Raw genomic sequence first — 27860 nt, forward strand, 5'->3', positions numbered from 1 at the left:
CCCTAAAGCTCGAAAAGGGATTGATCTTGGGTGTCTCATCGCTGAGACTGAATGGCTTTTAAGACAGATGACCTTTTTGCAGAAAATTTCAGGTTTAACCCTTAACCTGAACGAGAATGAAAATAGTAAGTTGGATGGTGAATAAGACAATTTTCTTGAAGAAGAATAAGGTGACTCTTTCGACAACGTGAAAGATGAATTCTTTCGACAACGCGAAAGATGAATTCTTTCGACAACGCGAAAGATGGCAAAGACGATCCAAAGGAACAAGGCAATTCTTTCAACAACGCGAAAGATGACAAGGCGATCCAAAGGAGCAAGGTGATTCTTTTGTCAACGCAAAAGATGAATTCTTTCGACAACGCGAAAGATGGCAAAGGCGATCCAAAGGAACAAGGCGATTCTTTCAACAACGAGAAAGATGACAAGGCGATCCAAAGGAGCAAGGCGATTCTTTTGTCAACGCAAAAGATGAATTCTTTCGACAATGCGAAAGATGGCAAAGGCGATCCAAAGGAACAAGGCGATTCTTTCAACAACGCGAAAGATGACAAGGCGATCCAAAGGAGCAAGGCGATTCTTTTGTTAACACAAAAGATGAATTCTTTCGACAACGCGAAAGATGACAAGGCGATCCTTTCAGAGACTAGGCTAATCTTTCAACAACGTGAAAGACGATAAAGGTTACTCTCTCAAGGAGGTAAAAGGTGATACCAGGATGTGTCAAGATGGACATTGAGCTCTTCACTTCATGTCAAGATAGTAAGAAAATATTGCCAAAATGTTAAAAATTGTTTGTTGATTCAAAATGCTTGAAATTGATGTATATTAGTATGAAAATCTTTTCTCTTTTCCACCTGAAGTATTACCTCCGACTGGGCTTAACTCCATAGAATCAAGATTTGAATTAAATTGCTTGCGATTGACTTTCTTTCAAGAAAGCTATCAATTTCTTTGATATGAGCAGAAAAGAGAGTATTCTTGATATTGTGAAAGCAATTGGTGAAAGAATATTAATAGTAGAATTTCATAAAATTTAAAGAGAATTCTTGGCAGATTTGGTAGTCTGATATCCTGGGAGCTTCTCTCATGATAATCTTTCTGCACTCTTTCGGACTCTCTTGGGCTTTTGAGGATTACATCATCCTTCATTTTGGAGATGTCCTGACTTTTCTTTCTCTTTCTCTCTCTTTTTAGAAGGGTACGTCACAAACTCCTTCATCTTGGACATGTTTCGATCCATCTTTCTCTCAGGGATTATATTGACGATTATTGGCTCTTTGGTTGGAAATCTCTTGATGATAGCAGAAATTAAATATCTTTTAAGGTTTGTCGGGAGGCTCATCGCATCTGCCTTCATCTCGACAGTGCTTTGGACTTTCCCTAGAAGGATCTGTCACAAACTCCGTCATCTTGGAGATGATTCAAATCTTTTTTGGCCCCGGGGGTCGACTCGCCTAATTCGCCTTCATCTTGATGACAATTGAGAAATCCCTTTTGCAGATATTTAATTGTAGTTGGGGTGATTGAGGAGATATAGGAATTGAATGAACTCTCTTTTTTATCGCTCAGGATATTTCCACTGCCTTATCTTTACAAGAATGGTCTTTAAAAATGTGCCATAGCTTTGATCAATATCAATCACTTATGGCTTTGTGACAACATTGAATTTTCTTTGCTGGCCATATCGCAGATTTATTCTTCATCCTTTTGGTTGGCCAATAGAAAGATTTTAAATTTTGAATCCTTCTTCGCAAAAGCTTTGTCCTTTTGAAAGCAATACTGAAGGTAATTTTGAGGTAATAATTTTATGCAATAAAGATTTTGAGATCAACAACTATTTTTCACGGTAAAATATTCTTGGAATCTTTGGTGAAAGAAATTGCTTGATATCTGAGTTGACACATCAGTGGGATTCTGGATGAAGGTCCAACACGAACCTAAACTCTAAAGGTAAATCCAATACGAAATTGGAATTCCGAAGGTAAGTCCTAGCACAATGCTGGATTTTGAAGGTAAGCCCAACTCAACAGTTGGTTTTGAAAGAACATCCAAATCAGGACCCGGGTTCTACAAGGAAAACAGGAAAATTCGAGGCGAAACTCGAGCCTTTGAAGGAAAGGTAGGAAGTTTGGTTTTTAAGGAGAGAAAATTCGGGTCGAAACCCAAATCTTCAAAGGAAAACTCGAGTTTAAAACTCAAAATTTTTAAAGGAAAACTGGAAGGTTCGAGTCGGGGCTCGAATCTCAAAGGAAAACTTGAAAGTTCAGATCTTGAAGGAAAGAAAACTCAAGTTTAAAATTCAAATCTTCAAAGGAAAGCTGGAAGGTTCGAGTCGGGGCTCGAATTTCAAAGAAAAACTGGAAAGTTCAGATTTTTGAAGGAAAAGAAGACTCGAGTTAAAACTCAAATTTTCAAAGAAAAGCTGGAAAGTTCGAGTCAGAGCTCGAATCTTAAAGGGAAATTGGAAAATTCGAGTCAAAACTAGCCTCTCAAAGAAAATTTAGAAGTTCGAGTAGAAACTCAAATCTCAAAGGAGAATTGGAAGTTCGAGTCGAGTTCGGATCTTAGAGGAAAAATCTTTAATCAGAAGATTGAATTTTGAAAATCGATAGTGCGAGGACTGGGACTGAAAGCTTTGAGAATGGCCAGTTCGAGGACTAGATTATTTGACTTGCAATGAAAAAGACCATCATATTTAGATGTATATGGTCTGATTTTCAGGATTAACCCCTTATCCTGAACAGGGATATGAATTAAAATTGGGGAATTTTGGGGAAATCATGGAAAATGATTCAGGTTTATCCCTTAACCTGAGGGGGAAGAAAATAGATGCGGAATTAATGCAAAATGAAATGCAAATGCACATGAAATGTAAATGAATGCAAGTGGGTGCATATACATGCAAAAAGAGAGATTGGTTTATCCTGCCTGCATACAAGATGTTTTAAGGTAAAGATAGATTTTTCAAAAAAAAAAATTGCCCCAGTGTAACTAGGGAGGAAGATTTTGAATACAAAGAAGGATAATCAAGGAATAAGGTGACAAACTTCTTGATTGAGAGACATCCTCAAGATCATTCCTCGCAAGAGACATATTGTGAAAAGGAAAGAGACGCAAATAAAATTGTGCCAAATTATCGGCAAATTTAATAATTTTATTGATGCTTAAAAATCGAGGAAAGGAAACAGAATTATATTATCCCTTTAAAATGCTAAAAGCAAAATGAGAAGTGAGAAAGTGCTTGCACATGGGATCTTTAAAGTAAAAGGAGAATGTTATTTTGAAAGTGAGAAATCATTTTGGGAAGAAAATCAACTGCAAGGTTGATTTTGAAGAATGATCAGCGTGAAAGCTGATCTTTGAAAGGGGAATCAACACGGGGGTTGAGAGATCATCATGAGGGTTGATTTTGAAAACGAATTGGTTTAACAATAATTTTGGAAAAGAAAATCAACACAAGGGTTGATTTTTAAAGATAATGTTCAAAATTAAATTTAAGAAAAGAAGATCACCGCGATGGTTGATTTTTGAAAAAGATTGAACCGAAGTATTAAACTTTTGGGTGATCATAATGAAGATGTTCATAGATTTTTTTTTTAAAATTTCACGATTTTTGAAAAACCCTCATAGGTAATTTCATTTCTCTCATGAATGATGTTGGGATTGCCCCTCCTCTAAAAAAGAAAGGGAATTTAATGTGGCTTAATTGAAGCCGATGGCAAAGAGGATTCTTTAAAACGAAAATGTTATATTTATTTATTTTCGAAAAGGTGCCCTAATGGGACAAAAGAAAGAAGTATTGGATGAAGAAAATGGACATTTTATTGATAAGCAGAACTGATAACAAAAAGACTGCATATTTATAAGTACTCGACCAAAAGGTTGCAAAAACTGGGCGGACTTGCCCCTACGAGGTGACTGGCAAAACGAAAGGAAGAAAGCAGGAAACTTTGGCATCATCAATTTTCTGAATGATCTAGGAAAGGCTTGGCCAGGATGGCCAACTCGCCTTCTTCTTCATCTTCAGCAAGGAGGCTCTTGTCAATGCAGTCCTGAACAATATTTTTGAAGACAAAACAATGATCGATGTCATGCCCTACTGCCCGATGGAACTTGCAGAATTGATTCATGAACCCTCCCATGATGGTGGGAGGAGTTGTGGCTTTTGAGAGCTTCACTAATCCCTTGGTCAGCATGAATTCAAGGGCTTCTTCGAGTGTTTGTTTGAGAGGAGTAAACTGGTGATCGCTACCCCAACCATCTCGCTTTATCTTTTCTTTCTGTTGATCCAACTTTTTATTTTGCTTTGAAGACTTTTCTTTTTGGCCTATATGGTTGCTCTTGCTATTTTTGCAGTCATTGTGGCCGGTGTTGGAAGAGAAGGTGAAATTGATTTTCTTTTTTGATTCTTGTTGATTGCTATTCTTGGTGAAGATGAAACCCTCGTAAGATCCATTTTCCATACTCAACTCGAGCCATTCAGCTTGTTCTGTCAATTCTATAAAAGTCTTGGATGGAGAGGTGGAAATCAGTCCCCTTAGGGGTTGCAAGAAGTTACTCAAGATCAAGGATAGTGCATGTTCCTCTGATATCGGATTACGCATCTTGTTACAAGCGGATCTCCACCTATGAATAAAATCCCTGGCTTTCTCATTTTCCTTCTGCTTTAGACTGCAGAGATGACTGAGAGTCGGAGGTGCTTCAACATTGAATAAAAAGCGCTCAATAAACAAATTGACCACTTTGTCAAACTCTTTCAGCTCTATAGGGTTAATATATTCTGAATATCATTTTGCTGCGATACCCTCCAAATTGCGGGGAAAACAAAGAATTAAGGCTCGGTTGTTCCTTCTGAACCTGAAACATTCTGCAAAGAATAAGAAGAGATGTGCTTTCGGATCGCCCAAACCATCAAACTTGATAAATTTCTTGGGGAGATTGTCGAGATCATCATCCCCATCTAGTCCGTCATAGAAGTCTTTGCTTGTAAAGACCCTTTTGCCCTTGTCACGAGCTTGAAGATCTTTGACCATTTTAACCACATCTCGGAGTTATGGCTGAGTAGGGTCATTGACAGACTGATTCCCAGATTTATAAGCTGACCTTTGCCTTTGAGTAGTTTTTCTAACTGCTTGGTGAGTTTCATATTCCTTATCTGAATCTTTCATTGATTCTTCTTCATCGGTCGAATTAGCATACTGAATGGACTTCTTGGCTGCCTTTGAGACCTCCTTCATTGCCCGACCTTTTGCCTTTTGCTTAACTTGGATCTGCTCTGCACTCGCTTCAGCTTGTTCTGCCAACATTTTGGTCATCATTTTTTTGAACATGGCATACATTTGAGGATCAATGTCGTCCTCAACCTACTGCCCTTGATTTCTGCCAGAATGCGGGGAGCCCATCTCTTCTTTTGAAGCTACTGAGTGTGCCATGCCTTCGACTGGTACGGTTTTCTTTCTGGACCTTGTCTGAACCATTGAATGTCATGAAAGCTCTCTTGAGGTCGCTAACGCTCTCTGCAGGGCAGAATTGATGGTTAGGCTTTTGAAAGAAATTTTGATTGGAGGAAAATATTTACTGAGAATTTTGGTAGACAATTGAAAGAGTATCCCATTACTAGGGATTGAGTCGTCGCTGGGATTACGACAATTGCATTGTCATTCCTTTGCAAAAATAAACAACTGAAAAATATGCCTTGTTACCTAAGCGAGGTCGTCAAACAAAGATAGGATGAAATTTAAAGGAATTCTATTGAAGAAAGGAAAAACATGAGTTTATTAATAATAAACTTGACAAAGGGGAGGGGGGCGAACAATTTTCCACTACTCCTGATAATCAGAGGACACTCGAGGACCAGGAAAAATAGTGAGAGTAACAAAAGAATCCCAGCCATGTCTGGCAGAATGGTATGCTCCGGACCACTGATCTGGTGTGAGATCGAACTCTGGCAAGATTCCTGATAGTGGGCGAATTTCTATGCGCTTCTGTCTCTGAGAGAACTGCCTGACACACCGCTCTAGATGGTAGTATGCGCAAAAGAATGGGCCAAGTAGCCTGAATCGCTTACCATATGCATAAGTACATCTGGGAGGTGATTCCTGACGATCAAAGTAGTCCCAAACAACCTCTTCCTCCTGAAGGTTATCGATCAAGAATCGGTATCGCGCAACTGAAAGGAGCTTTTTACCATTATATCTGAATGAGTTGGCTCGGGCTGGCACATGCCGGAGGAACCAAGATTGTAATGCGTAGGTGCACCCTTCGACTAGAATTGATTCTCCGAGTGTGAAACGGGTCAACCCTCAGTATAGAAAAGTGAGTGCGGCCATAGCTATAGAGAGGCGACTGGTCTGTCGACTTCCCCACCTTCGCAGAAGTTGAACTATCCTGATATTCATGTAATTTCGTCCATCGGGAAAGAGAGCTAATCCCACAGTGCATAAGACCATCGCGTGTTGGATTCTCTCTCGAGCTGTTCGAGATAAGGAACTGACTTCCACAAATGTCCCGTATTGTCTATAGATTTCGAGCAGGTCCACATATTCATTTCCATTCTCCTCGATTAATGGCCAAGACTTGTGTTCTGTCATGCGAGCTAAAGTGTCTCGAGGATCTAGACCCTTGACATTGATTAAGAATTGTTTCTTCAATGGATCTCCAGGTTGACCAACTGATTCAGGTAATCCCATAATTTCTGAAAATTTATCCATCAACAAAGTCATTTCCCCCCATGGAAACCAGAAGGTACTAGTGCTCGGATTCCACCGCTCTGCCAGTGCGTGGATCAAATTGCCGTTGACTGTCTGCTTTCCCACTACAGATGCCAGTTCCAATCCATAATCGTCCAAATGGTCCGGAAACATACGAGAGAAGTTCTTGAGCCATGAATAATACCACCGGGGAAAGAAGGATCCGGTGTTGAGGACTCGATGTTCAGGAAGACCTTGTCGCACCTCGTAGGGGATATGACCCTCAGGGAAGACTGAATCGAGTTGACTGGATGCCATCAGACTGGAAAACATGGAGAATTGGAATAAGACTTGGGAAAATACATGAATTTTGAAAAGAATGCAGGCAGGATAAAAATAAAGCAGAAAATTCGAGATCCAGAAGAACGAAAGGATGGAAAATCACCTGGAGTTTTGAGGAAAATAAAGGAGAATTTGAAAAATCGTTCAGGGTTTGAATAAAACAGGATTTTTAGATAGTATATGGAAATAGATGAAAAAATTGGAGATTTTTGAAAATCGTCCAGTATTTTAGAAAACTTATGGAAAAATGTAATAAAAGAAACTGACATTCAATCACATCCTGTACAAACAAGTATGCACATACAACATTCCCTAAAAGCTGACTCTAGATGCACAAGTTTTAAAATAGTTGTAGGACCTTAATCCTAACTCTATGGTTCAGATCATCTATGTCCAATCATGCTATGCCTACATACTCGAGCCAAGGCCCGATGTACGTGGCATAAAATCAATTTCTCCGGTTCTATGTTCAAGTTTTTCAACATCCTTGAGCAGCTGCCGATATACGTTGGACTATGGACCTTGGTACGTGGCAGGGGGGGTTTCACCCAAATAGGTGGCCCAGTTGTGAGGCTTTGTCCCAAACTATGGTTCTGGAAGAGATCCCAGCAACGTGAAGACCGGGTAAAAGTAGGTGTGGTGGTTTTTGAAAACATGATCACATGCAAGAAAATTAGAAGGCTCTAAAACCTAAAGAGATAGAGATTTTAAAAATTTTGAAGAAGCAAACATTGTTTTCATACAATTCCTAGATTAAGGAGTGTTGTATTAGACCTAAGTCTATGTGAGCATGAATAATTGTCCTCAATATAGTCCTACCAAACCATGCCTAGTCTACATGCAATCCATGTCAGCTGGGTTCAAGTCTAGGCTCCTAGGTTCACATGATATTATAAAATAAAAGTTGACATTCCATGGAACACGATTTTGACAATTTGAACTAAGTTAAGCACACAATAGATCAGGCGAAGACAGGTCCCATCTCGGTCGCCAAACTTGTTATCATCACAAAATTTTTACTTTTGCGAGTCAAACTGACCTTCGAAAAAGTTTTTTGAAAATAACTTGCCTCTGTTTTAAAATGCGGGATAATTCCGAGGAATGGGACTCGCCTGTCGGTACGAGGTTCAACCATTCCTAGCGCCTTTACCAGGGGTAATTGAACCAAGGATCAATTGTATGCTTAGCTTTGCTCAACTTGTCTAAATCGTGTTCTATTTCCTAAATGCACAAAGAATCAGACATGTGCTATGAATTTTCTGAAAATGCAGGTTCAAAAACATGATGTTTGCTTTGAGATTTGAAATACTTGGAGAATTCTTGGAAAAGATGTCACTTGGAAAATCATGAATCATGATGAAAGAATATTTCTGAGGAAAATGAAAATCGATTTCTAAAGAATCCAAGTGTTTTATGAAAATCGATTCTGAGGAATTTCAAATAACTTTAAAAAACTTGATTTCTTTGAATTAGAACTTGAAAATTGAAGCTATAACTTGGAAAATCGAATTTTGAACTTTGAAAATACTTGAAATATCATTTGAAAACTTAGAGTTTTGAGAAAATCGATTTTAGAATAAGGCTTAGAAATTTTGAGAAAATTGATTTCTCTGCATTGAAATTGGAATTTACAAATGAATGAATTGAATGAATATGGATTTGAGAGACTTGATTTTGAGGAATTGAGAAAATCCTTTTTGTATTTTTGAGAAATGCAGTGCATTTTTGAAGTTAGTCTAAGAGTGTAGGCTGAATGTGGCTAATACGAAGATTACAAATTTGGGTATCATTCGTATTCTGACTATGACCATAAATACAAATTCCACCAAGTTTGTCAACTCCATAAGAGCTAGTGCACATGCCATTCGTGTAGACCACAGTGAATTTGTAAAAATATGCATGAATGATACATTCATCAGATATTAAAATTTGCAGAATTAAACTATATGCAATGCAAATCCTAATCTAAGCAGAAAATGTAAATCGTATTCTAAATATTACATTTAATTTACATCACTAATTGAATTTAAATGACTGAAAATTAAAGTCTTCAATGTCCCTACAAAACTAGAAAACTTGTTATTGAAGATATGTTGGCTCTTCTAGATTTATCCAGTAATATCTAGAAATTACTGGATTTTGCTAGATATAAGTCATTTTCCATGTGATTCCCTTATATAAACTTAATAAAATATGAAATAAGATAGAATAAATATAAAAATGAAATTTGAAATTTCAAAATTGGGGTCAAAATGACCAAAATACCCCTGATAGCAAGACTATGACCTTGAAATCAGGGTTTTTAGAAAGATATTTTGTAAAATACAACTTTTGAAATACAAACAATGATAAATTAACTCAAATATGATATGACATGATTAAAAATATGAAAATTAGGGTTTAGAATTTCGAAATTGAGGTAAAATGACCAAATTACCCCTGATAGCAAGACTATGGCCTTGAAATCAGGGTTTTTTGAAATAAATTTTGGTAAAAACTTTGGGTTTAGGGTTCAAATGAAGTCAAATAAGCACAAAATTGACAATGAAACATCCTTATATGATTTTAAACATGAAAAAACCCTAAAACTATGAACTTTCACACGAAAATCAAGAAATATCACAAATATCACAATTTTGGCAGTGTTTTTGGATCTTTCAGGTACCCTGTTTTGCAATTTGATCTATTCAAGCATAAAATGAATTCCAAATTTGATAAAAATCGACACCTGTACTTATTATAACCCTAAAATCAGGTTGAAGTCATAAAATATATTTTTGACATTATTTTAATTCAAACATTGCATAAAAACCCTAAAATAAGCTATTTTTACCTATGTTCACAGACCAGTTCCAATGTTAGACCCGAATCAGGAGTCAAATCACCATGAAAATTTCTTAAATTTCATAGAGGTATACTAGACAAAAAAACAGAAACTTTCCCATTTTACAGATCAGAAAAATCATCTATGGTTAAGGAGAAACCCTTCCGGCAATCTGAGCTAAAATACAATGAATCTAGCAGGGGCTAAAACAGATACTTCGGGTTAAAAATACAGAAATAAATAAAAAACTTAATCAATAATTTCTGAAATTTCATAATTAATAGTAGACAAAAAATAATGAACTTCCATTTTTACAGATCCTGAATCGGATCTACGGTTTGAGATCTATGATCAACACAAGTCAGATTAGGGTTTTGGTAAACCCTAACGAGTTTTAAATTTTAAACCTGATTCTCTGAAAAAGTAAAAATACTAAACAGAATCTAAAAATTATCAAAATTTCTCAGTAAATAGTTCACATCAATAGGAATCCACTGCATTTTACGGATTTCAAATCAAATATCATATGAGAGAAATATCACAACTGCAAGTTACCTATGAATTTCAATATCGATTTTAAACGACTGAAAATCACGGTTTAATATTTTATTTTTTTGGCAGGGTTTATGAATTCCAAAACATTCAAAAATTTTACAGTAGTTCACTGACATATCCATGCATCACATATTAAAAAATCACAAATTTACAGTGAGTTCCTCAATACGAAATAACTTGTTCTTTGCTGATTCAAGCTTAAAACACACAGAAATTTGATAAAACCTAATAAAGCATGCATTAATCAATGAAAACAATAAAAAAAATACCAAAACAGTAAATTAAAATTGATTTCTATGATAGAAAATATGTAATAAATATAAATAAGCAAATAAAAAAATAAAATACAGGGAATCCATGGCTGAAATTTGATTTTACCATAAAAAGCATGGATTTGACCGATTTAACGGGTAAATCGCATGTTTTAATGGTTAAGAACATGAAAAGCCATGCTACAATCGATTCTAACGGATTAGAATCCCTAAAAAAACATTAAAACAGAGTTATATCATCTTCTTGAACCTCTCTTGAGGTTCTTGAACTTGAATGCATGGTTTAATCCATGAAGGGGATGGCACCAATGGCTAAAATTGATTTAAAACATGAAAAAGTATTGAATAAAACTAAAAAGTATTAAAAAATATTACCTTGATGCTTGCAGCATTGGAGGAAGAGCTGGAGAGGAGAGAGAATCTCCAAGAATCCAATAGGAGAGAGATGAAAAAATCGACCCCCTTTATGCCTCTATTTATAATAAAAAATTAGGTTTTAAAATTAACACTTTTGAAAATTTTGGACTCTCTAAGGGGGGGGGGGCGATTTTTGGGTGGAGTTACCTAACTACCCCTAGCCTAGATTATCCTAATTAGGTCCTAATTAGCCCTTAGCTAAACCTAAAAAATCCCCAAATGTGGCGCCACTTGGCGTTTTCCCACATTGGGTTTTTAAAGTTTTAACTAAAACTTTTAAAAACAACAATTTAAAACTAAATTTTCAAATGGGTTTTTCAAAATGGGTTTTGACTCTTTTAAACTTCTAAAACTAACCAAGACACTAACTAACCCTAGTCTAGCCCTGACTTTCTCAAATGTAGCGCCACCTCGAGTGGGCTCCACTTGAATTTTCAAAAACGATTTTAAAACTTGAAATTGAGAGAATTTTCAAAAGATCTTCAAAAGTAAGCTTGAAATTAAAAGTTTTGAAATGGCATAGAGTTCCAACTGGGTCAGAACTCCTCTGTATGTGGCACCAACTGAGGGGGCTCCACATCGAAGTTTTGAAAATTTGAAATAAATACTGAAAATGGCTTTGAAAAGGGGTTAAAATCAATAGTTGAAATTCAAAGTCTTGAAAGTAGAGTCTCAAGCGAACTGGAACTCCGGGTTAGAGTCCTGGATTTTTAGGACTCTATGATTTTGGTTTTTAAAGGCCAAACGAAGGAGTTTTTGAAAAGATTTTATCAAAAATGGTGAAACAAGTCAGAAAATACAGTCAGGGTTAGACTCCTAACTCAATCAAAACTCTAAAATAGAGTCCCGGATTAACTGGACTCTACAAAATGACCTAATTTTTGAAAACAAATAGAAAGGAACAAAAAACGGAAGTAACAACAGACTTCAAAACAGACTCCTGACTGGACTAGGACTCCAGGACAGAGTCCTGATCGGACTGAAACTCTTGATTTTTTTGGTATTTTTCTGAAAAACAGATGAAAGAACTTGTGAAAACAGTTAAAAACAATAACAAATATTGAAATAAAACAGAGTTCTGATTCAACTGAGACTTTGGGGACAAAGTCCTAATTGAACTAGGACTCTCAGATTTTTGGATTTTCTAAGAAAACAAATGAGAGAATTTTGAAAAATAGGATAAAATTGAAGTTTTGGTTCAGAGTCCTGATCTGATTAGGACTCTTAGAAAGAGTCCTGATTCGATCAGAACTCTAAGAATTTTTTATTTTCTGATAAGCAAATGATAAAATTTAAGCAAAGCTTTTGAAAACGAGTGAAAATGTAGTGCAAAAACCAACTTTGGATAGAGTCCTAATTCGATCAGGACTCTAGGGTAGAGTCCTGATTTGATCAGGACTCTGGGATAAAACCTCAGAATTTTGAAATTCTTTGATAAAAGTGTAACGATTTTGATAGATGGAAAGAATTTTGAAAGATTCTCTCAAAATTGAAATCAGAATCAGAGTCCTGATCCAACTAGGACTCTCTGAACAGAGTCCTGTTTTGACTGAAACTCTGAGTTTTGACTCATTTTGAAAGATTTGGTTTAAAACAGGTAAAAAATAGTGACAAAAGACAAAGTCCTAGTCTAACTAGAGCTCTGAAGAAGAGTCCTAATCCGATTGGGATTCTTGAAAAAGAGTCTTAATCCAACTAGGACTCTGGGATTTTGGCCAAAACGGTAGATTTTGAAAGGTTTTCTCCAAAACATGTAGCAAAGGTAGTAAAAAGTAGAGTTTTGATCCGACTAGGACTCTGAAAAAAAAGAGTCCTCATCCAACTAGGACTCTAAGTTTTTTGATAAATAAAGGAATCCAGAAGCGACACCATCTAAATGGGTCTCATCTGAGAATTGAAATTGGTTGAAAAGTGAGTTTAAAACAAATCCAGATTGTTTTTCTGAGAAAACACTTCAAAATATAAGGTCCTGGGGGTTGGCAAATGACATAATGTTGATAAAAAACCTAGGTTTTAAAATTGATTTTGAAAGAAAAGTTTTAAAACCCAAATCTGGATTAAATATTTTGAAAACAGGAGTGCTGGATCTCGATAATAAGATGCAATGACATGCAATGCTATGCAATGCAATGAAATGACATGTCAAATGCATGCAACGATATTGCAATGATATATGAAATGTATGCACTGATTGAGGGTGAAAATTTGGGGTGTTTACATTACCCAATAAAGATTATCCTAAATGAAATGTAAGTCTATCTTAAAGGAAATATGATTCTAAAACAAGACTCTATTCAAGACAAACAACTCACGCACCCAACAGTTTAGGAAACTACTTTTTTTATTCTCTTTTCAACATTGACCCTTAAAAAGCTAACTAATGCAAAACGTCCTCCCAAGAAATCAACCTCCTAAATAAAAATTATTTACACAACTCAAGACCCTAATTTTTTTAAAAGCTAGTAATTAGTTTCTAAAAATAACTAATAGTTACTTTGACCCAAATACCCATGGATGAATACTTTAATGACCCAAACACCCTTACATGCATGACCATGACTGAACTAGATTGAACAGACTGGAATCTATGGGTATGACCCCGAATTTTCAAATGAGCACACCGGATTTTCAAAGAGATCGATGCAATTTTCGAGAATCGATGTGAACCCTACTCATGCGCCGGTGATTTTTTATCACTTATTGCAAAAAATGTATCAGCCACTAATTAATCATCTACAACCCATACTAATCAAGATCTGAAACGAATATGGGATGACTCAACAAAAAAGACATAAAAGAAAAAAAAAAAAAAAAGAAAAAAAAAGAAAAAACTAAATACTTGGTTTTGCTCTACGATCCTACACTACGAAAGGGGTGCAAGAAGACTTACAGTTCGGAAGCCCAATGAATGAGGGTGCAAGAAGAGTGGACCACGGCTTTAGAGAAGCTCCATTCACGTCCTTCAATGGTCGTTTGCAAGTCTGGAAAATTCCAGTGAGGTTTCAAGGTGAATTGGTGGAGAGAAGAACACGAAAATGCTAGAAAAGAGAAAAGAGAAAATCTGGTCGCTAGATGCAAGAAGATCGATTGGATCTTTGAGAATGCTTGATATCTCAAGCACGATTCATGCCCTTCATTTGCATAAATCTGCAAAAACGGCAAACACTCATGAAGAATAATAACACAAAGATGTAAGAAATAATTAACATGGAGAGGAAAAGAAGAACAATTTGATAGCAAGAAGAATTTAGGCTGGATTCCCGAAGAAGAAGAGAATAGATGCAAGGTACACACAAGGGAGCTCTTCCTTCAACCATGGAAAAAAATTCTGATATGGAGAACACGTCCCTTATTAGGGAGGTCAGAAGATGATTTTTAAAAATTTCAAAACACCTCTTCTATTTTAGAAAATTTCATTTTTCACTAGAAAAATTCTTTAAAATTGCCTTTAGCCTAAAAACGCCCCTTTCTTTTGAGTTATTTTGAAATTGTAAAACATAAAGTTAGATGGATTTGGGTTTTGGGATGGATATTAGGATCTTGTCTGACCCAAAACCCACAATGCTAGATTTGGGTCGGATTTGGAACCGATCCACTGTCGATTTTGCTCCAAAACATTGAAATGCCTCTAACTTTATTTTAACTATGTTTTTGCTCAAATTTAAAACGTAGCTCTTTGAACCTTACAATGATCTAATCATGGATTTAAATCATGAAATTGCACTTAGATGTATGTGATTAATGACTCAAATATGCTATATTTCATGCATCATCAAAATCCCCCATGCTTACTCATTGCTAGACCTCGAGCAACGCTTCGAACATAAAAAAATGCTACTTATTATAAACATAAAAATTTTAGAGATTATCAACTCTACTAAACATCAAACAACTATCCTAACTCACTTTCTCAGGCATCGTGATTGCATTTAGCACATGCAATAAGCCCTTTCAACCCCTGGGTTTCACCCACAAAGGACGAGTGTGGTCTCGTGAAGGTTTCCAGCGATGCTACCCCCAAACATTAATACACTGCATTTTATCTATTTTATAAAAGTATTGAGCCCACAAGAAAATCAATTTTTAACTTTAATGTCTTGCTTATGTAGGACTGAACATATAACAACAATTCACGCCTCCACAGTAAAAATATTGTTCTTAAACTTCACTAAAACTTGCAATAATTTACATATCAATCGCCAAAGATCAAACATAATCATGCCAACACCCTTTCATTCATACTTGTATAATTTCTGTATGATTTTCTTTCTTTTCTAAGGCAGTGTTTTTCTTACTTTCACTCTCTTTTTTTTTTCAATGAGCTCTATATCTATCTCAACCCTAATAACCTGTCACGCTATTAGGCTTGGAATATCAGTAGTATTTGTGTAGCCCCTACCATGTGCAATGTTAATGCCTATTAGCCTTTCTATTGCATTCTTGTAACGAGCTTTGGGTCGGCAGCTCCCAAACTAGTTGGTCTTAGGGTACCAGGTGTAAACACCCTTCAGGCTTATTTGCTTGAACACAGTAGGCCTCAGTGACGTCAACTACGTAAGGTGTTCATTCATCTAGCGGCTCTTGTTCATAGAATGAAAATAAATCAACTATACCTCCAACCCACTACATGAGTGCACCAGATAAAGAGAAACAACTACACTTGCTCTTTTCTCAAATTTTCACTGCTTTTATTTTATGGGGTCATACATGATCATACAAGTACTTCACTTAGATGTTACACATTCTTATGTTATCTTTTCATTGAAAGTTACATAAAGAATCACGCATTTTAGCTTGGTTTTTGAAAAAAATTCTCTATGGGGCTTAAAATTATTAAAATATGTTAATTCCTCCAACTAGCGCTCCATACAAAGCTAAAAATTGATTTTGTGACCTCAATTATACGAGTTTTTTTTTTTCAAAAATGAACACATGGACTAAAAAATTAAAAAGATTTTTCCCCCCCATGCTTAAACCAATGTTGTCCTCAACAATACTCCTCCATGCTTAGACTAATGTGAATGTCATGAACAAATAATGCATGCTGGCATCAATAATTAATAAAGGGGAAGGCGGAATACAACCTGATGGGATATGAAGGTCCTCTATGCGCCCACGCACCACCACAATGCACACTCTGATGCTTTGTTTTCTGCTGGCTTGTAGATCCTTTAATTCATCCAATTGTTCTCAAAGATCTAAAATTGCACACAATCTTGCTCAAAAGATCAGATGAAATGCCAATGATATTCAATATGACAAGAAAAAAAAAATAATGACAAGCAAACAAAACTCACAAATCAAAAACAATCCCTATGCTAATTATTTTACAACAATCATCGTGCCATCCTCACTCATCAATGAGGTCAATGATATCGCAATCCTCCGACTGTAGGTCTCCAGAAATATAATGCTTTAATCTTTGTCCATTCATAGTGAATTTGAATTGAGTGCAAGGATCTTGAATTTCCACTACTTTGGATGCAAAAACCTATAAGATAACATATGGTCCATCCCATTTTGACCTCAATTTTTCTGGAAATAGATACAATCGAGAGTTGAAAAGCCAAACTTTCTGACCGGGCTCAAACACCTTTCTGCTAATATGTTTGTCATGAAATATCTTGGTGCGAGCCTTATAAATCTTCACACAACCGTATGCATCATTTCTGAGTTCTTTCAACTCAGATAGCTACAAACGATGCTCTCTCTCTACCTGATCATAATTATAATTCATCTTCTTGATCGCTCAGAATACTTGATGCTCAATCTCTACAAGGAGGTGACATGCCTTTCCAAAAACCAGGCAGTAAGGAGACATTCCAATGGGGGTCTTGAATGCAGTTTGATAGGCCCATAGTGCATCATCTAAATGCAGTGACCAATCCTTCCTGTTTGGATGAACTGTCTTCTCTAAAATTCTTTTGATCTCCCTATTAGACACTTCAACCTGATCGATGGTTTGTGCGTGATATGGCATGGCAAACTTGTGATATACAGAGCACTTTCTCAGCAAAGAAGCTACTTGCACATTTCGGAAATGCTTTCTGCCATCGCTAATAATCACTCGTGGCATCCCAAACTGGCTAAAAATATTATGCTTAATGAACTTAAGTACCACTTTATGATCGTTGGTTTTGGTCGCCACGGCATCCACCCACTTGGACACGTAATCCACCGCTACAAGAATATACAAGTTACCAAATAACAGAGGAAATAGGCCCATAAAATCAATGCCTCAAACATCAAAAATCTTAACAACATGGATCGGGAGCAAAGGCATCATATCTCGCTGCGACATACTCTTTGTCTGTTGACAGCGAATACAACACTTGCAAAAATCATATGCATCCTTGTGGAGGGTTGGCCAATAGAATCCAGACTGAAGAACCTTGGTCGCAGTCTTTCAACTGCTATAATGACCTCCACACGCAAGGGAATGACAAAAAGTAAGAATGGACTGAACCTCATCCTCTGGGATACACCTATGAATTACCTAATTGGTGTAATACTTGAACAACTCTGGTGGGTCTCAGTAATAATATTTGACTTGCGCAAAAAATCTATCTCTCTCATTCTGCGACCAATGCGCCGGTATTTGTCGGGTTGCCAAATAATTAACAATGTTTGCGAACTATGGGCAATGCGTAGACTTTACTGCCATAAGTTGTTCATCTAGGAATGAGTCACTGATTGGTGCTTTATCTGAACCAGACTCCACAACCAACCATGATAGATGATCCGCTACTATATTTTCACTACCCTTCTTATCTCGAATCTCGAGATCAAACTCCTGTAGAAGCAAGATCCACCGGATCAACCTGGGTTTAGTATCTTTTTTGCTGAGTAAATATTCCAATGCGGCATGGTCCGAGTAGATAACTACTTTGGATCCCAGTAAATAAGATCTAGACTTGTCGAGGGCAAAGACTACAATAAGTAATTCCTTTTCAGTTGTCGTATAATTCATTTGGGCATCATTCAAGGTCTTACTCGCATAGTAAATCACATACGACTTCCTATCTATTCTTTGCCCCAAAACAACCCTAATAGCAAAGTCCAATGCGTCGCACATGATCTTAAACGTCAATGTCCAATCAGGCGACCTCAAAATAGGAGCAGTAACCAAGGTGTTTTTCAATGTCTCAAACGCCTGCAAACATCCTGTATCAAAAGTGAAAGGCACATCCTTCTGTAATAAAGCACATAGCGATCTGGAGATTTTACTGAAATTTTGAATAAACCGCCTATAAAATTCGGCATGCCCAAGAAATGATCGTACTTGCCTCACAGTTGAGGGGGGAGTCAACCTTGCAATTGACTCAACTTTTGTGCGGTCTACCTCAATGTTGCGGTTGGAAACAATGTGGCCTAAAACAATCCCCTCTGACACCATAAAATGACTCTTCTCCCAAGATAATACAAGATTTGTCTCCCTACATCGCCGAAGCACACGTGCAAGCTTATAAAGACAATTTTGAAAGAAAGAGCCATACACAAAGAAATCATCCATAAAAATCTCCATGACATCCTCGATCATGTCAGAGAATATGGACATCATGTACCTTTGAAAAGTTGTCGGGGCATTACGGAGCCCAAACGGCATTCGACGAAATGTGAAGGTGCAAAACAGACAGGTGAAGGTAGTCTTCTCCTGGTCCTCCGGATGAACTGCAACTTGGTTATAGCCGGAATAACCATCGAGGAAATAATAGTAGCTCTGGCCGACCAACTTCTCCAAGATCTGATCGATAAAAGGAAGAGGGAAATGATCTTTATGCGTCACCTTATTCAACTTCCTATAATCAATACAAATACGCCACCCTGTAGTGGTTCACTGCGAAATCTCTTCCTCTTTTTCATTCTTGACCACAGTGAGACCAGACTTTTTGGGAACAACCTGTACTGGACTGACCCACTGGCTATCAGATATGGGGTAGATAATACCGACATTGAGCCACTTGACAACTTCCTTCTTAACGACCTCCTTTATGTTCGGGTTGAGCCGCCGCTGCATGTCTCTAACTGGCTTTTTCTTCTCAGCAGTATGAATGTGATGCATGCAGAATGAGGGATCAATCCCTCGAAGATCAGCCACTGACCACCCAATCACTTCTCCATTTTTGTGCAACACCTCTAGCAATTTCTTCGCTTGCTCATCCGAGAGGTGTGACGAGATAATCACAGGAAGGGTCTCCCCCTTTCTTAAAAATGCATACTTAAGTGTGCTCGACAGATGCTTAAGTTCTAGCTCTAGGGGAGATAAGATAGATGAGGGTGTTGGGCTCTCAGCCAAATATGGTAGGGGCTCAAAACCATCTCTCCGTGAAAAATTGGTCGAAGAATGAATGGAAGACCTAACAATCAAACTACTACTACCTATCTCTAAATATGCATCTCCTATACTATACAAATCTACAGATGATGTCATGTACATCTCAAGTGCCTCTTCCAAGATCTCCTCAATAACATCAATCGAGAAACACACTGAGTCCTCAGCAGGTCCCATAGCCGCATTAAATTCATTGAGCCTAACCTTCCTATTTCCAAATGACAGATCCAGAGCTTCGATTTTGTAATTGATGCACGTATTGGTCGTTGCTAAGAACGGCCTACCCAAAATAATCAAAGTTTGTCTCTTCTCATTAATGCCCTCCATATCAAGAATGACGAAGTTGACTGGAAAGTAGAAATCGTCGATCTTCACTAGTACGTTCTCAAGAATGCCGCGAGGCACCTTTACAGAACAGTCAGCTAGCCGAAGAGTCATGGGTGTCGACTTTATCTCTCCTAATCCAAAGTAGTCATAAAAGAAACCAGGAAGGATATTGATGCTCACTCCTAGATCTAAAAGTACTTGCTCCACCTTGATTTTCCTTATCACACATGAAATGATGGGCGCACCGGGGTCTTGCAACTTAGGTGGCATCTAATGTTGGAGCACCTGACTCACCTGTTGATTCAACATAACCTTGGTGGGGGTCTTTCCTTTGGATTTCCTCTTTTGAGTGCAAAGCTCTTTGAGAAATTTCGCGTATACGAGCACTTGCTTAATGGCATCTAGAAGAGGAAGGTTAATCTGGACATTCTTGAAAATCTCAAGCATGTCCTGTACCTTGGTAGGATTGCTACCTGCTGGCATCTCTAAGGCTCTAGGATAGGGTGGTTTGGGAATATACACTAATGGCACCTCTTCTTGTCCAGAGGACACACCCTTATCCTGAGAATGACTAACTGAGATGGATGATAGAGCTGAAGTAGAATGCTCAAGATACTCTGTCTGCTCTGCCGTCCTGTTGGATTCTAAGGCATGCAAACTGCATCCACTACGCAATGCCATAATGAATTTAGCTTGACTATGCTCATCCCCAGAAGCAAAAAGACTTCCCATAACTGGTGCCTTACCCTTAGGATTTTGCAATGGCTGACTCGATAAGGTCCCCTCTAATCTCCTACTGAGTAACTGCTAATTGCCCCACTTGCGTCTCTAGCTTGACTAGAGACTGGGTGTGCGAACTCAGAATCTGGTCATATTTTTGGAACATTTGATCATATCTCTGCTGATTTTTGTCATTAGATGCCTTCATATCCTCACAGATCCTCAACAAACGTTCCTCCACTGATGATTATCATTGTGGCTCTTAAGAAGGTGCAGCAGGTGTAAATGGAAACTAAGACTGGGAAAAGGACTGACGCTGATAAGACTGCTGTTGACGCTGGACCTGATATGTGGGCGGTCATGCTGGCTGCCTCCAAGAGAAATTCGGATGATTCTGCCACCCTAGATTGTATGTGGCAGAATAAGGATTATTTTGAGGGTGATTGAAACCCTCTGATGCCTGCACTTGCTTTGTCACAAATTTGGGGTATTGAGATGCCGAAGGGCACTCAGTGACCTCATGAGATGGACTGTGACACAGAGTACACACTGATGATTGATGCATCAAGGGGATGGTGAGAAGTTGATCCATCTTACGATTAAGCAGATTGACTTGACTTTACATCGCATCAAGTGAAACTACTTCCAACAACCCACCTTTCTTTAAAATGCTCAGTGTGCCCCTCTCAGTTCAAGAGGAAGAAAAGGAAGATGAGGATGAATGATGAAGAGACTTTTCCGCTAGCATGTCAAACAAATGCCACGCCTCATCCTCACTCTTTAAAAGAATGTTGCCCCCATAGGTTGAATCAATGAGTTGGTGGTTTCTTTCTGATAAACCATCATATAAACACTATAGAACCTACCACCTCGCGACCTGATGATGTGGGTCTCTCCGAATGAGTTCCTTCATTCTTTCCCAAGATTCATGAAATTGCTTGCCTTCACTCTCACAAAAACTCATGATGGATTTCCTGAACTGATTTGTCTTGCCTATTGGGAAATATTTACGAAGGAATTCTTGCTATAACTGATCCCATGTCACACTTTGCCCTGTATCCAATGTCTTAAGCCAATGTTTGGCTTTATCTTTCAATGAAAATGGAAACATTCAAATTTTCAACGCGTCATCCCCTACGTTATTGATTCTAACTGTATTGCACATGTCGAGGAATTCATCAATATGCTTATAGGGATCCTCATGGGTTAGCCCATGAAAAGATGGAAAGATGGTAACATGCTAATGGTACTGGCTTTGATCTCATAATGGTGGGCTTCTATCTCGGGTCTTATGATAACTGAGCCCTGGTGGTACTTTGTAGGCACAAAGTACTCACGAAGTAACCTAGAGGCATGCCTCTCGTCCTCCATCTCGCCTTGACTTCTGAATCTCCTTATGATATGCTCTAGCTCTGGCTTGAAAGGATGAAGAGGTTCGCCTAAATTACATCGCCCCTGTATACACTAGCACAAGTCCAAGTGTATGGCCCCACAAGATGTAAAACCCATGAATTTTAAGGAATTTTCAATGAAATAAAAATGTGTGTTTATGTGAAATAATATGGTTTATGAAATATTCAATGCGATTTTGATGCTTGCAGGCCAGTAGAGCGAACCCGGTAATGAATACTAGAAAGGGTACTTGGATCCAGACTTTAGCGAGATCCAATGATCTGACCCGGTTCACGAGGCCAAGTGGGAAAATCCGATGGTTTCAGGATAATAGTGTGAGATCCGAAGCACATTTAAGGTGAGAGAGTGCAAGGTTGGAACAAACGGGAGAAAATTCCACGTAGTAACGGGAGAGATCCACCAACGGGGGAAAATGTCTCAATAAGACATAAAGGGAATTTCTTTGCAAAAATAAACAACAAGTAGTGATGTGGTGTAGTGGTAGGACGCACGGTTGTATGGAGCCACAACCCAAGTTCAAAACCCACAGTGTGCCCGCGTAGAAAGGTAAAATGTTACCTTTTTTGCATAAAACCCGGATATGAACAAAAATGGTTAAATGCAATTTAATCCACACACTTTGCAACAAAATGAATGGTAGCACAAGTGGTGGGGTTCATTGCCCCTTTGGTGGAAGACCCTGGTTCAAAACCCCCTGTGCCCAGATTATCTTTCTTTTTGCACAAAAAGGTGATGATTTTACTTATGTGAAAAAAGAAAGAAAAAAGAAAAGAAAGTAGTAATGGTAAAAACGTGGGAGTTGGATAAGCATACAATTTTGGCTTTTTCCACTTAACTTTTCCAAAAAGTAAGGGGGATCCCATGTGACACGGAAGAAGGGTACCATTAAAAAAAAATGAAAGTTAGAGAGTATTGTGCTAAAGGGAGGAGAGGACAATTTTGGAAATTCTAAGCAACCACCCAAAAAAAGTGTGGGATATGGGTGAAGTGGGATTTGAAGGTTTGAAAACTCCCCTAAGGAGGGGGAGTTAAATGAGGGATTTTAGGTGGGAGGTTACATTGGACGTCCCACTCTTCTTCTCTCTCTCTCTCTCAAACTTTTTCACCCACTGTGGTGGTTGACCATAGTGCTGGACGGGTGGACCTCCATTGCCGATGTGGTGTGCCGCTTCAACAAAAGAAAGAAGGTGTGGTTGTTTCCGTCTTGAAACGTCAAAGAGGTAAGGGGTATTGTTTTTATATGCGGGTGTTTACTGCCCTGTGGTATGCGTACGTGGCATCTCACCTTTCTCATTTTGGAGGGAAAAAGTGTGCCCACTACGGTGGTCACGAGCCACTACCATGGCCTCTGATTGACGTTGGGTCAAAGACCTGCTGTGTGGTTAATTGGGAACCATCGTAATGGGTTTTTAACCACCTAGTGTTGCGCACCTCCTTACGAGTTGCAGCCCTACAGTGACGAATGCCTACAGCATCAACCTCACGACATCTGGTCCTGAGATGGTGGGCCATTTCATCAGGGCTGATCTTCATTAAGGTCGATGCAAGGGGTCGCGTGCGGCTGCGACCAGCATACACACTGGTTTGTGTTATGCTGTGTAGAAAAAAAAATAGAAGTGTTAAATTAAGCTGTCGAAATTCATGTTTAACATGGGATCGAAATGTTATAATGGGATAGAAATGTTATAACTCTGATTTACGAAATTTTGATAGGGCACATTTAGTTTTTGTTTATTTCTAGGAGGAAAAGCTGGGTACACTCAAACCATTTCCAGAATGACACTAGATTTTTTTTATATCTTAAATTGTGGAACATCTGTACCGAGTAGGTTCAAATTCTGTGTGCCTTAGTGTTGAATGCAATTTTATTAGTATTGATTTCATACCTAGCTGGGAAGTTAGGTTATGATACTACCTTGGTTCTGATAGGTGTATGTTACTTTGAATTATAAACTTAAACTTAAGCTGGATTGTTTTTGCTTTTACAATGTTCTGCAATAAAATCACTAAAGTAACTTCCTGGACAATATTAATGGACGATGTTGGTCTTGCGGCAGCAAGGTTGTGGACAGACATTATTTAAAAGTTAGGTTCACATAAAAAAATTTGGTAATTATTTTGTTGATAAAAATCTGGTTAACCCATTCGTGGCCAAACATTAATGTCAGTTAAATTGTGTTGCATACGACATCACACATATGAGATAGGTTGCAGGCCGGTGTTTTGTTTTAGTGTTGTCTGAGAGAAGTAATAAGCCTGAGTTAGTATTATCATCTCTGCAACATTATGCCTGCTACCCTAGGTTTCCACTGAACCAGGGCTGGAACACTGCCACTCACGCCCGCAGTTTGTCGCTGTCGTTGGTCGTGGACACTGAACCAGGGCTTACCCCTGTCGTTGGTCGTGGACGCTGACGAGGCCAGTGGGTTATTTGGTGCAGCGAGTAGGCTGCTGCTACCGGTGGGATCATTAATTTTGGGGTTGAAGACTCGTGGGGTTCTGTCAAAGCCACATGACCCCATACATGGGTTTGGGCAAGGGTCAGATGGACCCTAACCTTGTCCCGGTCACACCCATGACCGTGAACTAGTCACCTGTGGGTCGACCTCCTTCAGAATTGCCTTATATTTTATAATAACACCCCCCAGTTGAACCACGTCAACCGGGCAGCGTGTCGCAGGCTAAGAATGGCGTCACCTGGTGGTGGCAGTCACACGACCATGCTACAGGCGGGTTTATTGCAGCCCGATGTGAAGGGAGGAGTCCATGTGACTCCCGTATGAGCGCACATAATATATATATATATATATATATATATATATATATATATATATATACATACATATACATAGTTAAAGTAAGCAAAACATAACACGTGGATGGCATGGCTCGCAAGATGCGGGTACATCCACCCTCGCTCAAGACTTAAATATGAATGCGGGCTCTGAGTCGAGCCAAGTTCTAGAAATTTCACTTCTTGGTGGTGCTTATGGCACCTTGACTATAAAATGCATGCAATACATGGGAACCCTGAGCCGGGTTCAGGATTTTGGGAAATCCCTGCGGTGTGATGGCTCGCACGGGAAAATAAACAAAAATGAAAATGTATGCAACATCTTAAAGTTTCGAGGCTCTGGGTACACCTGAAAGATGGTGTATGTTACTGGACCCCTCGTTGTGCGATGACTCGCACCTGGTTTTAAAGAAGTGTTAAATGTATGCATAAATATAAAAACCTTTGAGGTTCTGGGTACACCTGAAAGACGGTGTATGTTACTGGATTCTCCAGGCTTTGGGTACACCTGAGAGAACAGTGTATGTTACCGGACCCATGGTCTACCTTGGAGAGGGTCGAATATGATGAAAGCCTATGCGTACCCACAGGGTAAGTGAAAGATAAACATAAAAAGGTGTTGAATTATTTCAAGTACTAGTCTCTGAGTAAATACTGTAAATCGTACTATGGAATTGTAGAAGTGATAGAAACAAGACATATCTGTATGAGTGGACTTAGATCTAGCACTAATTCCTTGTTGCATAGCAATATATAAAGCATGCATATTTCAGTAGAATTTCCTTATTAATATGTTACACTACATGATATTCCAAAATTTAAATTATTGCATATATTTGTACACAAGACACTGAGCACAACATATAAATATAATACTTCTTACGCATAAAGAGGAGTCTGACCCTTCTGCTTAAAAATTTTTCAGGTAGCAAATAAATGGAGCATTGTGGCATCGCATTTGGAAGTAGTCAAGAGATCTCAGTTTTTCAGTGTTTCCTGTTTAAAGTCTGAATAGTTAGATATATAATTTCATATATGAGATGTAGTTGATGCGTTTAATTAATGAATGAAATAATTTCAGTACCTCTCTGGCTTACCTGTAACTCGCCTGACACTTGGATTGATCACTTCCGCTATTTTAAACAAAAAATAATAATTTATCCCAAAATTTTATGTCTAAATTGTTGGGGCGTTACACACAAAATGTGACCGTCCTAGCTAATCTAACCTAAGTGTGCAACTAGATCACAAATTGCATGCCCACAAAAACAATACAAAAAGAAAAAGAAACTATCACCTCTAGTCTCTACTTTCTCAGAAATCCAAATGCTTGAATTTCTGAAAGATTTGCAATACACAACCGGTATGCAGAGATCAGATGACCTAAAAATCACAAGAAAATTTAAACTAAAAACTCAACAAATCAAAAAAATACACAGAAAAAATAGTTTGCACAAATCTATTTTCTTTTAAAAATTAAAATTCAAAGAAAATGCAATTTTATTTCAAAACTTTTCAAAAATCCGATTTTGAGCACAGGATAGGGTTTGACTTAAAATCTGATAACTGAAACACCCCAAACCCAAAAATTCTGAAATTTTGCAGGTGAATTCTACACACACGTAGCTATCCATAGTTTCTAAAAACACCCAAAACTCAGCTCCCAAGCTCCATAAATTGCATCTGAAAGTTGTTGTTCTAAAACAGGAACCTGATTCTCGATTTCTAACAGTTTTGGAGTCACTGTTTCAAAATCAAGATTTTCAAAAATAGTTGTATCCAAATAAAATTGTTTTCTGATGATACACACTAGAAAGAGTGTTCATACCAAAAATCAGAATTTTTTGAACCATTTTGACTATTAAAACAGATTTTTTTTTATTTCAAAAAAAAGAAAAAAATAGGATTTGCTTCAATCACTTTTTCTATGTAATTCCTTTTCTACAATTCGCAAACACTTAAACAAAGATTAAAAACAAGTCTAACATGCAGCAAAATATAAATCTAAGTACTACTCTAAAAAGCAATTAATCTAAATTATCTAAATTAAAGCAGAGAAAACACAATAACTAAATTATCTACTAAATGAAATCCTATATTCACTTACTATGTTAATCCTAAATTAATCAACTACAAAACACATGAAATATTAATAAAGTGAGAATGCAAATGAAATTTAATGTAAATCGTCATTCCCCAACAACGATGCCAAAATTTGATGGGACTTTTATCAGTTGAAAATTTTAGAAAAATATTTTCAATAAAAGCAAGTGAAAATCGTTCATCAAATATTAAAAACCGACTTTCACTATTGTAGTGAGTCGGGTTGATCCACAGGGAACGAGATACATCCAAGGTCCAATAGCTAGATGAATTGCACTTTATTAATAAAATAAAAGCATCGTTTATAAACTATTGAATGAATACAAGCATCCATGATACAAGTTAATGCTCAAGGTGCAAAGAAAAAAAATCAGAATCCTATCAATGTGCTTGAGCCTTCGATGCTCTCAAGTCAATTTTGCTTTCTTCATAAAATTTTGTATCTACTTCTCAAGTGTTGAACTTGACTTGAAGAATGCTCACACACCCTACAAACACTCAAAGAATGCACGTTAGAACTTCAACAAAACAAGTAAGAGTAAGTAAAACAAAACAGGTTTCACCAGAAGAAACAAAAAAAAATGAAATAGTACCACCTAAGTTCTATCTAAACTACTAGTTATCTAATGAAAGACCACAATAACTGACCAAATAATTCCAGCAACCCTCGTCTTACCTACTAGACCATGAACTGTTCTAACACAAAAGAACAAATACCAGAAAATACAAAAAAATAAACTACCTACAAATGACTAATCTATCCCACCTAAAGCGCAACTCACACATACCACAAGAAAAGAAAAACTTTAAGAACACTTAGCTATAATTAAATGTTTGAACTTGACTGAGTAACACTATGCAACACCGCAAACGCTTGGAATCATGCTAATAATTAAAATCACTAAACTAGACTAATGTCATTCTAAAATTAATTTTAATACAAGAAGGAATTGAAATGAAAATAAAACAGCCAAGGAAAAATGAATCTTAAATTAAATTAACTTACTAATTATCATAAGACTAAGGTAAGTAAAACAGTAAGACGCATTCTAGAAGTCTCCTTAATTAA

At 37.6% G+C, this 27860-nt stretch overlaps 1 protein-coding gene across 1 annotated transcript; it reads right to left on the reverse strand.

Moving 5' to 3' along the window:
* Nucleotides 1-16851: 16851 nt before the first annotated feature.
* Nucleotides 16852-20031, reverse strand: LOC149843177 (uncharacterized). Its single transcript, XM_090000848.1, has 3 exons — nucleotides 19022-20031; nucleotides 17793-18901; nucleotides 16852-17282 (listed from the first exon to the last, which is right to left on the reverse strand). Exons 1-3 carry the CDS (start codon nucleotides 20029-20031, stop codon nucleotides 16852-16854), a joined length of 2550 nt encoding a protein of 849 aa, XP_089856974.1.
* Between the last annotated feature and the right edge of the window lie 7829 nt (nucleotides 20032-27860).

This window comes from Nuphar pumila, chromosome 3 (assembly GCF_984573655.1).
Source record: "Nuphar pumila chromosome 3, dmNupPumi1.hap1.1, whole genome shotgun sequence".
NCBI lineage: Eukaryota > Viridiplantae > Streptophyta > Magnoliopsida > Nymphaeales > Nymphaeaceae > Nuphar > Nuphar pumila.

Bases quoted from the DNA above. Each gene is read 5' to 3' on its own strand.
- LOC149843177 (XM_090000848.1), bottom strand. From the start codon at position 20,031: ATGCCACCTAAGTTGCAAGACCCCGGTGCGCCCATCATTTCATGTGTG. The intron at 18,902-19,021 runs GTGGGTCAGTCC...TATTGATTATAG, and splicing joins TACCCCATATCTGATAGCCA to GAAGTTGAATAAGGTGACGC. The intron at 17,283-17,792 runs GTGACTCATTCC...ATATTCTTGTAG, and splicing joins TTCAGATAAAGCACCAATCA to CGGTGGATTACGTGTCCAAG.